Source organism: Ranitomeya imitator, chromosome 1 (genome assembly GCF_032444005.1).
Source record: "Ranitomeya imitator isolate aRanImi1 chromosome 1, aRanImi1.pri, whole genome shotgun sequence".
In the NCBI taxonomy this organism is placed as follows: Eukaryota; Metazoa; Chordata; class Amphibia; order Anura; family Dendrobatidae; genus Ranitomeya; species Ranitomeya imitator.
In genome coordinates this window covers 597,247,003-597,260,790 of record NC_091282.1, presented here as the reverse complement: position 1 = coordinate 597,260,790, position 13,788 = coordinate 597,247,003, and the positions used below count along the sequence as shown (strand labels likewise).

The window sequence follows — 13,788 nt, the reverse complement described above, 5'->3', positions numbered from 1 at the left end:
GAAAACAGTGAACAAATAATGACTATCAGGAACTTAGCTTCTGCAGGAGAAGGCAGGTCACCAGAGAGATCCAGGAGCGAACTGAACAAATGCAAAAACATTGACAGCTGGCATGGAGTAACGATCTGAGAGGAGTTAAATAGAGCAGCCAACCAAAGGACAACCCACGTCACCTGTGTAAGGAACCTCAGAAGCAGCAACTTCACTCATAGCCACCAGAGGGAGCCCATAGACAGAACTTGCCGAAGTACCACTCACGAGCACAGGAGGGAGTTCGACAACAGAATTCACAACAGTACCCCCCCTTGAGGAGGGGTCACCGAACCATCACCAGAGCCCCCAGGCCGATCAGGATGAGCCAAATGAAAGGCATGAACAAGATCGGCAGCATGAACATCAGAGGCAAAAACCCATGAATTATCTTCCTGACCATAACCCTTCCACTTGACCAGGTACTGGAGTTTCCGTCTCGAAACACAAGAATCCAAAATCTTCTCCACCACATACTCCAACTCCCCCTCGACCAACACTGGGGCAGGAGGATCAACGGAGGGAACCATAGGCGCCACGTATCTCCGCAACAACGACCTATGGAACACATTATGGATGGCAAAAGAAGCTGGAAGATCCAAACGAAATGACACAGGATTAAGAACTTCAGAAATCTTATATGGTCCAATGAAACGAGGCTTAAACTTAGGAGAGGAAACCTTCGTAGGAACGTGACGAGATGACAACCAAACCAAATCCCCAACACGAAGTCAGGGACCAACACAACGCCGGCGGTTAGCGAAACGTTGAGCCTTCTCCACGAATGCCCACTTCATGGCCAACAACTCCCGATTGCCCACATCATAATTGCGCTCAGCAGGCGAGAATTTTCTAGAAAAGAAGGCACAGGGTTTCATCACCGAGCCATCAGAACTTCTTTGCGACAAAACAGCCCCTGCTCCAATTTCAGAAGCATCAACCTCCACCTGAAAAGGAAGTGAAACATCTGGCTGGCACAACACAGGGGCAGAAGCAAAACGACGCTTCAACTCCTGAAAAGCCTCTACAGCCGCAGAGGACCAATTGACCACATCAGCACCTTTCTTGGTCAAATCAGTCAACGGCTTAGCAACACTGGAAAAGTTAGTGATGAAGCGACGATAAAAATTAGCAAAGCCCAGGAACTTCTGCAAGCTCTTCACAGATGTCGGCTGAGTCCAATCGTAAATGGCCTGAACTTTAACAGGGTCCATCTCGATAGTAGAAGGGGAAAAAATGAAACCCAAAAATGAAACCTTCTGAACTCCAAAGAGACACTTTGACCCCTTCACAAACAAGGAATTCGCACGAAGGACCTGGAACACCATTCTGACCTGCTTCACATGAGATTCCCAATCATCCGAAAAGACCAAAATGTCATCCAAATATACAATCATGAATCTATCCAGGTACTCTCGGAAGATGTCATGCATAAAGGACTGAAAACCAGCTGGACAAGAAAACAGTGAACAAATAATGACTATCAGGAACTTAGCTTCTGCAGGAGAAGGCAGGTCACCAGAGAGATCCAGGAGCGAACTGAACAAATGCAAAAACATTGACAGCTGGCATGGAGTAACGATCTGAGAGGAGTTAAATAGAGCAGCCAACCCACGTCACCTGTGTAAGGAACCTCAGAAGCAGCAGCTTCACTCATAGCCACCAGAGGGAGCCCATAGACAGAACTCGCCGAAGTACCACTCACGACCACAGGAGGGAGTTCGACAACAGAATTCACAACAGGCATGATTCCCGGTGTCCACCCCATGGACTGCTAACTCAGTCCTTCCAAGGTCGGTTGGAGAACACGACCCGGAAGGGTTCCTTTATGGTCTGCAACTGCGACCGACGGGGTTTGGTTAGCAAGGTGCTTACCTCCACGCCCTCGATGGACCCACTGGCCTTGGCTTGGGCCAGCATGTCCAGGAGGGGGTCTTCCCCCCATCTTTGGGCAGGTTGCAGACTAGTAGGATGCAGACTTCACGTTCATGATGAGCCTTCATCATATTGACATGAAAGGCCTTTCGCCTACCCCGAGCGTGGTCAAGTGTGACCACGTAGGTAACTGGGTTGAGCTGTTGTTGGACGACGTACGGGCCTTCCCAGGCAGCCTGAAGCTTATCATTCGGTACGGGGACCAGAACCCACACCTTTTGACCCACCTAGTAGGTCCGCTCCCGGGCGTTCTGGTCATACCAGTGCTTCTGATCAGCCTGACCCTGCGTCATGTTGTCATGCATCAACTTCATCAAGGTCTGCATTTTGTCACGGAACCGCATGACATAATCCACGATGGACACTTCAGAAGGGTTCGGCTCTTCTTTCCAGGATTCCCTTACCAATCCAAGGGGTCCCAGGACTCGCCTGCCATACAGGAGCTCAAAGGAGGAGAACCTGTCGAGGCTTGCAAAACTTCTCGGTAAGCGAATAATAGGTGTGGGAGGTACCGCTCCCAGTCGCATCCTTGGGTCTCATCCAGGATGCACAGCTTCTCTTTGAGGGTACCATTGAAGAGCTCACACAAACCTTTGGTCTGGGGGTGATACGCACTTGATAACTGCATTTTCTTACAGAGAGCCTCAATTAGGCGAGACATGAATTAGGTGCCTTGGTCGGTAAGCATCTCCTTGGGAAATCCTACCCATGAAAAGATGGCCAACATTGCATCCACCACCTTATCTGCCCTAGTTGAGGACAGAGACACTGCCTCTGGGTAACGGGTAGCGTAGTTTACCACAGAGAGGACGTATTGCTTTCCAGAGACAGCCAGAGGGCACACAATGTCCACCACGATACTCTGAAATGGCTCCTCTATCACTGGCAAAGGGATCAGAGGAGCCTTAAGAGCAGGCCCGGCCTTCTCCACTCTTTGACAGGTGATACAGGAGTGGCAGTAGTTTGTCACATCTGTCGCCATCTTGGGCCAATAGAAGTGTTTAGACAGTCGGGCCTTAGTTTTGCTGATCCACAAGTGTCCAGCTAGTGGGATCTCATGGCCAATCCGCAAACAACTCATCCCTGAATTGATAGGGGACGACCAGCTCTCTTTCCCTCAACCACTCCTTTTGAGATTGACAGGGAACTGTCTCCCGGTATAACCTGCCTCTTTCCCAGAACACCCTCTCCTTATCAGTCACGGAGGTGGGAGTCTCGGCGAGGTGTCTTAAATTCTCCAGACTCAAATCTGAGTGCAGAGCAGCCTGGAACTCCTGGCTGGAGGCAGCCAGAAGCGACGTCAGGGTCTCTTCCTCACGGGAACCCTCTGGGACCTGCATTGGGTCCATCTCTGGTTCAATCCAGCCTGTGACCGAGGAGGGTCCAAAAGGCAGAACATTATCTGGGTCCGGGCACTCTGACTGTGGGTGATAGCAGTTAAGTAGAATGTCTTCCCAGGGATTTCCACAGACCCATCAGCCGGCGCTGCTATGGGTACTATCTCCCCATCCACCCCCAACACCTCAGGAGCAGTGCTACCTATGGGGGCAGTTACCTTCCTCTGTGGCAATGGTCAGTTGCACGGCATCATCTTCCTCACGGTTCCCATGCATCTCCCCATTTCCCTTAGCACCATCGTTTGTTCCTGTTTAGGGGTTCCTCAGCCATTCCACCCCGCAGAGTGACCTGGCTGAGCACTCCTGCACCTGCAGACACATCATCATCTATCTATATAATTGTCTAAGGGGTACTTCCGTCTGTTTGTCTGTCTGTAACGGAAATCCCGCGCCGCTGATAGGTCGTGGCCAGCAGGCTGTGACCAATCAGCGATGGGCACAGTCCGGCCGCGAATTCACCCCTCCCTACTTCCGCCCAGTCAGTGCCCGCTCCATACTCCCCTCCAGTCAGCGCTCTCACAGGGTTAATGGCAGCGTTAACAGACCATGTTATGCCGCGGTGTAACACACTCTGTTAACGCTGCTATTAACTCTGTGTGACCAACTTTTTACTATTGATGCTGCTTATCCAGCATCAATAGTAAAAAGATCTAATGTTAAAAATAATAAAAAAAATAAAAAATCAGGCTATTCTCACCTTCCGTCGTCCACCGATGCGCGCGAGGCTACCGCTAGCTCCATTCCCAGCGATGCATTGCAAAATTACCCAGATGACTTAGCGGTCTGGCGAGACCGCTAAGTCATCTGGGTAATTTTGCAATGCATCGCTGGGAATGGAAGCTGGCGGGTGCGTCGCGCGCATTGGGACAGCTTCGCTGGACGCCGGAGGGTGAGTATATAACAAGTTTTTTATTTTCATTCTTTTTTTTAACAGGGATATGGTGCCCACACTTCAGGTAACCCATGCAATTTTCCATCATTATCATCAGCATTAGATTGGGGAGGGGGTCAGGGACATAATATGCAACCATCCTCCACAAATCAGTCCCCAATAAAACATCGGTGAGCAAGTTTTCGGTCAACCCCACTTCCTTCACCCCGCTCCCGGCTCCCCAATCTATAAACACCCGGGCCATCAGCAAGGGACAATGGATGCCCCCAATCCCAGTGACAATCAGGGTTTTCCCCGGAATAATCTCTTCAGGGGCTGCCAGTTCGGGTCGGATGAGGGTTCGTTCAGCCCCGGTGTCCTTGAGGCCTCTAGCGACATGGCCCCCCACAGTGATGTGCTGCACATTGTCATAGACCCTCCCAAATGCCCCACCCACCAAAAGAACTGCTGCCTGGTGTCTTGGCTGGGGGGTTCTTCTGCTTCTCTGGACAGTTGGCGCAGATATAACCAGTTCTATTGCAGGCAAAATACTTGCGAAGGTCGGTGGTAGGTCTGGTGCTGTTGGCCAAGGGGACGGTGAGTCAGCTGGCAGGGGTACTGGCGTTAATTGCAGGTTTACCCCCTCTCCAGCTGGCGATGACTGGCTTCCACACTTCCGATTTACCATTGGCCTCAAAAGCGTTGGCAATCTGCACTGCTTTATCCGTGTCTTTGGGCTCTCAGTCCATCACACACTGTCGCACCTCAGCTGGGCAAAGATGTAGAAACTGGTCTTTCATCATCAGGTCTCCCAGCTGCTCAAAGGTGATCACTGACAGTTCTTGGATCCACTGGTTAAAGTGGGTCCTGAGTCCATGCACTACATCACTATAACTGTTGTGTGGGCCACGTTGGAGGTTCCAGAACTTTTTATGGGAAACCTCAGGAGTTAGCTGGTACTTCTTTACCTGCTTGATGGCCTCATAGTCACCATCTTGGTCTTGAGGGAGAGCAGCAAACAGCTCCAGAGCTTTGTCTTTTAGCCATGGGGTCAAGTATCGGGCTTATTGGTTCTCAGGCAGCCGGTACTGTCTGCAGGCTTTCTCAAATGCCCACAGAAAGGTGTCCAAGTCCCCGTCCTGTTCTACCCCAGGAAAGTGCTCTGGCCCGGGTTTAGGATACAGAGCTTTGCTGGACTCACTGTTCCGCGTGGTAGATGCTACTGCCCCGAGTTGGGCCATCTGCAGTTCATGGTCCCTCTCTGCTTAGGCTTCGGCGGTTCCGGCCTCCCGCTTGGCTTGGCGCTCAGCTTTTTCTGCCTTCCGTTGGGCACTCTCCGCCTCCCACTAGGCTCTCTCCGCTTGGTATTCCTGGATCAGCTTCAGACGTCCATCACGGTCGTCGGAGGGGAGTTGTTCCAAGGCCACCTGCAGGTGAGGGTCCAAGCCGCTCTGGTTGAAAGTAGGGCTGGCATTCAGTGCTTGGACCTCTGCAGCAGCACCATTTGCACATGGGCTGGCTTCTGCGTCCTCTGGGCTCTGAGCGATTTCCAGTTGCACCTGAGCTGCGACCAGTTGTCTTTTGTTTTTGGCCATGTCGTCAATCTGCCTCAACCCGCAAAGGGCAATAAGAGTGTCCTTGTTATGCGGCTTATACCAGCCTTCTCCTTTTGCGGCCATCATTGCCAAATAAAAGATAGGATAGAAAAACAAAGAGAGAGGGAGGGGGTAATTAAAAGTACACTGAGTTCGTTCTCCAAAACTTTTGAGCAGAGTCCTCGCAAGAACCATGCAAGTTTTCAGTGAGAGGAGTGATTGCTCAAACCAGATCACTAATGCTCTATTATCCGACCACTGCCACCAATAAGTCATGAACCGGGGTTGTTTGGCAGGCCCCAGCTCTTTTCTGAAGGGGATTTATCTATATCCCACTTCCCAGTTTTGGTTTGGAACTTGCAGCTCTCTGGCGCCTTCCTTTCCCTCAGGTCAGTCAGGGAACTGCACCTAGGATAATTAGTCGCGAGAAAGGCTGCCTGCTCAGTACAGTCTGCCGCCTCCAACTTCTTTTCCTTACTCCATAACGGGTCAGGAGCCACCCAATTAGTAGCGTAATTTACTTCAGAGGACGTGAAAGTACGTTATAAAGCAAGGAGAAACAAAGCAATTAATTTTATATATTTTACTCCAAAAGGTAGGCAGTGTGTACCAAAGTATAAAAGATATGATAAAATGAGACAATTACGTATATATACAGACAATTACAAAATAAAAAGGGATTAACGGAAGAAAATAGACTTACAGTTCTTTCATATCATGGCTGACCATGCGGCTGGGGGGAGGAGGGGAGCATATCTCACTGTGCATCATAGATGTATCTCTCAGCTAGCTTCCTGGGCAAAAACTAGTGAAAAATGAGCACCCAATCACTTATACCCCACTGGTCGTGACATCACTGAGTAGGCGGAGCATGCACTGGGAACCTCGTAGAGTGACGACGAATGTATTGCATGTCTTCTCACGAGTTTGGCATCCATTTAAGTCTACAGATAAGGTACAGTAGCTAGGTGACCCGGTTAAGCAGTAATCCATTTCTCCATTTCAGCTAGGCGCTGCGCTTAGAAAATGCACTTGTGTTGCACATCCCAAATATGTAACTTTCATATTTCTGTCACTAATTGGGATCAAGTTATGCCTTACTATTAAGTTTGTACATGAACCAAAGTGCACATGTTACCAAAGCTGCCTTTAGCCAGCTTAAAGCCATAAACTACTCAGTGGCACTGCTGCACGCTGGCAGCAAGTTGCCCCGACTGTGTAGTGAGAAGAAGAGTTTCCTATGCAGCTGGAGAGGGGGGTCAGAGAGCCCACAGCGTGTGTCCGGAAAGCCATGGAACCTTCTAGAAGTAAACCCAGAATATGGCATATTTATATATAATATCATGCTTCAAACATAAATATACCAAACGTAAATTTTTGGTGAAGAATGAACAAGTGGACCACAATTGTGAAGTTGAGCGAAATTTATTGGTTATTTTACATTTTTGTGGAAAATCAAAAAATGAAAAGTGGGGCGTGCAATATTATTCAGCCCCTTTAACTTAATACTTTGTTGTGCCACTTTTTGCTGCAATTACAGCTGTAAGTCACTTGGGGTATGTCTCTATCAGTTTTGTACATCGAGAGACTGAAATTCTTGCCCATTCTTCCTTGGCAAACAGCTCGAGCTCAGTGAGGTTTGATGGAGATCGTTTATGAGCAGTTTTCAGTTCTTTCCACAGATTCTCATTTGGTTTGAGGTCTGGACTTTGTCTTGGCCATTCTAACACCTGGATACGTTTTTTTGTGAACCATTCCATTGTAGATTTTACTTTGTTTGGGATCATTGTCTTGTTGGAATACAAATCTCCGTCCCAGTCTCAGGTCTTTTGCAGACTCAAACAGGTTTTCTTCAAGAATGGTCTTGTATTTGGCTCCATCCATCTTCCCATCAATTTTAACCATCTTCCCTGTCCCTGCTGAAGAAAAGCAGGCCCAAACCATGATGCTGCCACCACCATGTTTGACAGTGGGGATGGTATGTTCAGGGTGATGAGCTGTGTTGCCTTTATGCCAAACTTATCGTTTGGCATTGTTGCCAAAAGGTTCAATTTTGGTTTCATCTGACCAAAGCACCTTCTTCCACATGTTTGGTGTGTCTCCCAGGTAGCTTGTTGCAAACTTTAAAAGACACTTTTTATAAATATCTTTGATAAATGGATTTCATCTTGCCACTCTTCCATAAAGGCCAGATTTGTGCAGTGTATGACTGATTGTTGTCCTATGGACAGACTGTCCCACCTCAGCTGTAGATCTCTGCAGTTCATCTAGAGTGATCATGGGCCTCTTGGCTGCATTACTGATCAGTCTTCTCCTTGTTTGAGATGAAAGTTTAGAGGGACGACTGGGTCTTGTGTTGTGAATTCTGTTGTCAAGCTCCCTCCTGTGGTCATGGATGGTACTTCGGCTGGTTCTGTCCATGGGCTTCCTCTGGTGGTGGTGAGTGGGGCTGCGACTTCTGAGGTTCCTTCCACAGGTGACGAGGTTAATTCGTTAGCTGGCTGCTCTATTTAACTCCACCTAGATCATTGCTCCATGCCACCTGTCAATGTTCCAGTATTGGTCTAGTTCACTCCTGGATCGTTCTTGTGACCTGTCTTCCCAGCAGAAGCTAAGTTCCTGCCTGTATTTCTCTGGTTTGCTATTTTTCTGTCCAGCTTGCTATTTTGATTGTTGTCTTGCTTCCTGGAAGCTCTGGGACGCAGAGGGAGCGACTCACGGTGCGGAGGGTCTTTTTGCGCCCTCTGCGTGGTCTTTTTGTAGTTTTGTGCTGACCGCAAAGCTACCTTTCCTATCCTCTGTCTGTTCCGTAAGTCGGGCCTCACTTTGCTACATCTATTTCATCTCTGTGTTTGTAATTTTCATCTTTACTCACAGTCATTATATGTGGGGGGCTGCCTTTTCCTTTGGGGAATTTCTCTGAGGCAAGGTAGGCTTTATTTTTCTATCTTTAGGGCTAGCTAGTTCCTTAGGCTGTGTCGAGTTGCATAGGGAGCGTTAGGAGCAATCCACGGCTATTTCTAGTGTGTGTGATAGGATTAGGGATTGCGGTCAGCAGAGTTCCCACGTCTCAGAGCTCGTCCTATATTATCAGTAACTATCACGTCATTCCGTGTGCTCTTAAAAACCAGGTCCATTATTGTCCTGACCACCAGGTCATAACAGTCTTGGTAGATTTGCAATGGTATGATACTCCTTCAATTTCAATATGATTGCTTGCACAGTGCTCCTTGGGATGTTTAAAGTTTTGGAAATCATTTTGTATCCAAATCCGGCTTTAAACCTCTCCACAACAGTATCATGGACCTGCCAGTTGTGTTCCTTGGCCTTCATGATGCTCTCTGTGCTTCAAACAGAACCCTGAGACTATCACATAGCAGGTGCATTTATATGGAGACTTGATTACACACAGGTGGATTATATTTATCATCATTAGGCATTTAGGACAACATTGGATCATGCAGAGATCCACAATGAACTTCTGGAGTGAGTTTGCTGCACTGAAAGTAAAGGGGCCTAATAATATTGCACGCCCGACTTTTAAGTTTTTGAATTTCCTAAAAAAATTAAAATAACCAATAAATTTTGTTCAACTTCACAATTGTGTTCCTCTTGTTGTTGATTCTTCCCCAAAAATTTACATTTTGGTATCTTTATGTTTGAAACATGATGTGTGGGACAAGGTTGAAACGTTCCAGGGAGCCGAATACTTTCGCAAGGCACTGTATATATATATATATATGTATATATATATATATATATATATACATATATATATATATACTAGCCAACAAAAGCCTCCTAATAAATACCTTAAATGCACACTTGCAGAGTCCCAGGGATGTGCCCAGCCCTGACGTGAGTTTTGCAGTCTGCCTTCGTCAGGGGGCTTGGTGCATCCTCCTGACGAAGGCAGACGCCGAAACGCGCGGCGGGACTGGGTGCATCCCTGGGACTCTGCAAGTGTGCATTTAAGGTATTTATTGGGAGGCTTTTGTTGGCTACCTGCATACAGTATATACAGTGCCTACAAGTAGTATTCAACCCCCTGCAGATTTAGCAGGTTTACACATTTGGAATTAACTTGGCATTGTGACATTTGGACTGTAGATCAGTCTGGAAGTGTAAAATGCACTGCAGCAAAAAAGAATGTTATTTCTTTGTTTATTTTTTTTTTTAAATTGTGAAAAGTCTTTTCAGAGGGTCATTTATTATTCAACCCCTCAACCCACCAGAATTCTGTTTGGTTCCCCTAATGTATTAACAAGTAGTTCAGGCACAAAGAACAATGAGCTTCACATGTTTGGATTAATTATCTCTTTTTCCAGCCTTTTCTGACTATTTAAGACCCTCCCCAAACTTGTGAACATCACTCATACATGGTCAACATGGGAAGGACAAAGGAGCATTCCAAGGCCATCAGAGACAAGATCGTGGAGGGTCACAAGGCTGGCAAGGGGTACAAAACCCTTTCCAAGGAGTTGGGCCTACCTGTCTCCACTGTTCGGAGCATCATCCGGAAGTGGAAGGCTTATGGAACTACTGTTAGCCTTCCACGGCCTGGACAGTCTTTGAAAGTTTCCTCCCGTGCCGAGGCCAGGCTTGTCCGAAGAGTCAAGGCTAACCCAAGGACAACAAGGAAGGAGCTCCAGGAAGATCTCATGGCAGTGGGGACATTGGTTTCAGTCAATACTGAAGTAACGTACTCCACCGCAATGGTCTCCGTTCCAGACGAGCCCGTAAGGTTCCTTTACTTTCAAAGCGTCATGTCAAGGCTCATCTACAGTTTGATCATGATCACTTGGAGGACTCTAAGACTGACTGGTTCAAGGTTCTCTAGTCTGATGAGACCAAGATTAAGATCTTTGGTGCCAACCACACACGTGACGTTTGGAGACTGGATGGCACTGCATACGACCCCAAGAATACCATCCCTACAGTCAAGCATGGTGGTGGCAGCATCATGCTGTGGGGCTGTTTCTCAGCCAAGGGGCCTGGCCATCTGGTCCGCATCCATGGGAAGATGGATAGCACGGCCTACCTGGAGATTTTGGCCAAGAACCTCCGCTCCTCCATCAAGGATCTTAAGATGGGTTGTCATTTCATCTTCCAACAAGACAACGACCCAAAGCACACAGCCAAGAAAACCAAGGCCTGGTTCAAGAGGCAAAAAATCAAGGTGTTGCAGTGGCCTAGTCAGTCTCCTGACCTTAACCCAATTGAAAACTTGTGGAAGGAGCTCAAGATTAAAGTCCACATGAGACACCCAAAGAACCTAGATAACTTGGAGAAGATCTGCATGGAGGAGTGGGCCAACATAACTCCAGAGACCTGTGCCGGCCTGATCAGGTCTTATAAAAGATGATTATTAGCTGTAATTGCAAACAAAGGTTATTCCACAAAATATTAAACCTAGGGGTTGAATAATAATTGACCCACACTTTTATGTGTAAAATTTATAAAAATTTAACTGAGCAACAAAACTTTTTGGTTTGTAAGATTTATGCATCTGTTAATAAATCCTGCTCTTGTTTGAAGTTTGAAGGCTCTAACTTATTTGCATCTTATTAAACCTGCTAAATCTGCAGGGGGTTGAATACTACTTGTAGGCACTGTATATATATATATACATATTGTAGCATGGCTAAAGGGTGTGTAGTCAACGGGAGGTATGTGTCACCTAGGTGGCGTGTCGCTGTTATGTAGCCCGGAGTGTTTTCTTTATTTCACATAGCCATGTATATATGTGTTTCAGGACCTGTGGTGATGTCAGACCACATGTCTAATCATGTGATGGGATACTGGGTGTGGTTAGCTCTATATAAGACAGGCTAATGCTTTGCTTTACACAGGAGATATGTGTGGAGGTGAAACCCTCCTGAGTGTGTTAAGGCTCCAGGACTGAGCCTGAAGGACTGGACACTTGCTTTTCTTTCCTGAGCCAAAGGCTATTTGTTTTCTGTTATGTTTTGCCATGTGGTTTATGAAGCAATAAACCCTGTGAACTTTTAAAGGAACGTGTCTTCTGAGTATCAGCCGTCGCACCTGAGTGAGTGAAATCCCTACAATATATATATATTTGTTATCTACTATGTATCACTGGATCTTTCAGCGATTATCCCGGCCTACCTTTTTGTACTTATAAGCACATGCACTTTATTACCATTAATATACGTCAGAATCCGCACTCGTCACTTTTTTTTGCATCTGGAGCAGCAGAGAGACATACAGAGCATCGTCTTGATTTGTATTATTGTTTGTTCTCTGCCCCTTTGGTATAATATTTTGCAGCAATTTTTTGTCCCTTGTGTTGTGTCCCCATAAAATTCTGGTATTGTTCTCTACCTTATTATTTTGTATAATTTTCAATAAAATTCTGTTTTTATATCTAATTATTGGATGTATTTTGTTTTTTACTTCATTTTTGACTTACGATACACAGGTAGAGAGGGAGAGAACCTTGCCCCTGTGGGATTACATTCTGGCACCACAGACATCAACGCGCAGGAGCCCAAGACAAATCAAAGATGCTAGGACTACTACATTAGTCAGGAATGGAAAGGGGGAAATGATCTGGGAAGTGAAAAGACAGATATGAAGTGAGTCATGTTGTAGGATAGGTTATTTTTCAATGGTATCGGACGATCATCATCAGGATTGGCCATGTAAAGATTCAAAATGCCAAATCCTTCCTTCCCTAATATTTTCCAATGGAGATGAGGAGCTGTACAGCAGACAGCTGACAGAGGAAAGGTAAAGTCGGAGGTCCTACTATGTTCAAAGTCCCCGTGTAGGAGGTAGATCAGATGTAGCAGTTAGGAGCTGTGCTTTGAGGAGTCCTCTTGGCCCATGTTACATGGAGAGGGCGTGAAGGCCGAGCCACAGCTGCTTCCTGTACATTCAGGAACCCTCCACTACGTCATACTGTTTTATGGGGCTGTCTACTTAATGGGACACTAAATTTGCTCAGCAGTGAAATCCTTATCCAGCTATTGATTTCCTTCTTTTAAGAGCCGCATTGCAAGCATGAATAGATGCAAGCAAACACCTTAGTGCTGGAGACTGAGCTGCTCACACTTTAATCAGCTTCATCCCAGCATTGTATGGCTTGACATTATTCTTGAGACTCAACTTGTGCAACAACCAATCATGCTGAAAGCGTCACTGACTCCAAATCTGGAGTAATTACAAAAGGATCGAGAACGAAAGAGTTGAATGCATGCAGACCTCATCATGAAGTATGGCTGATGTGGCTTAATAGCCATTGTCCGCAGGTAACCATGATCGGATCAATGGTCTTTCTACATTAATTGAGCAGGAGACAATTGACCATTTTTGGACCCTCTCAGCTGACACCACTCTCATTCATCTTCAATGTGAAAGTTTGGCAGATCATGTTATTAGCACCTCCAGTTCCTCATGATCCAGTTCTCACACTGTCCTCTACAGAGTAGGATATCCTCCACATAGTATCCTGCACCATTTACAGCTGCTATATAGCGGGGCTTGGTGTGGCTGAGAAAGCGCTGAATGTTTGCCTGTCTTGTGTGTTCAGGAAAGTTGGTAAGTATGCCAGAAAGTAGGACTTGAGAAGATTGAGCCACATGGTTGGGACACCTTGGTGACATGGACTTACCATAGTAGGTTCTATTCCACATATGTTTGGTGATGGCAGAGGCGTTCTTCATACTGTATCCCTTTGCCCGGGTATCATTTACCGCCTGAGCGTAAAGCATGACCGAATCGTAGAAGGCAGCTGCCACGGTGTTCATCTGTAAACAGCACACAGACATGTCATGAGTACACATTGGGGAACACGCACTTCTTCACACATTGTCCTTGCATGCTCACACTCCCAATCATTTCAGAGCACCTGCACGCATCCAGTGTCACACACAATCCCCTCATCCTTGCTCATTACAGCCCAGACGCTCAGCACTAACGCTGCACCGTGTCCTAA

At 46.8% G+C, this 13,788-nt stretch overlaps 1 protein-coding gene across 3 annotated transcripts in view; it reads right to left on the bottom strand.

Moving 5' to 3' along the window:
* The window catches only part of NPR1 (natriuretic peptide receptor 1), a 288,426-nt gene that overhangs the window by 136,181 nt on the left and 138,457 nt on the right, over positions 1 to 13,788 (bottom strand). For all 3 annotated transcript variants that reach the window (XM_069768091.1, XM_069768105.1, XM_069768098.1), the window contains exon 4: positions 13,465 to 13,600. In XM_069768091.1, coding sequence (XP_069624192.1) covers positions 13,465 to 13,600 — 136 coding nt within the window. The remainder of the gene's footprint in view (positions 1 to 13,464; positions 13,601 to 13,788) is intronic.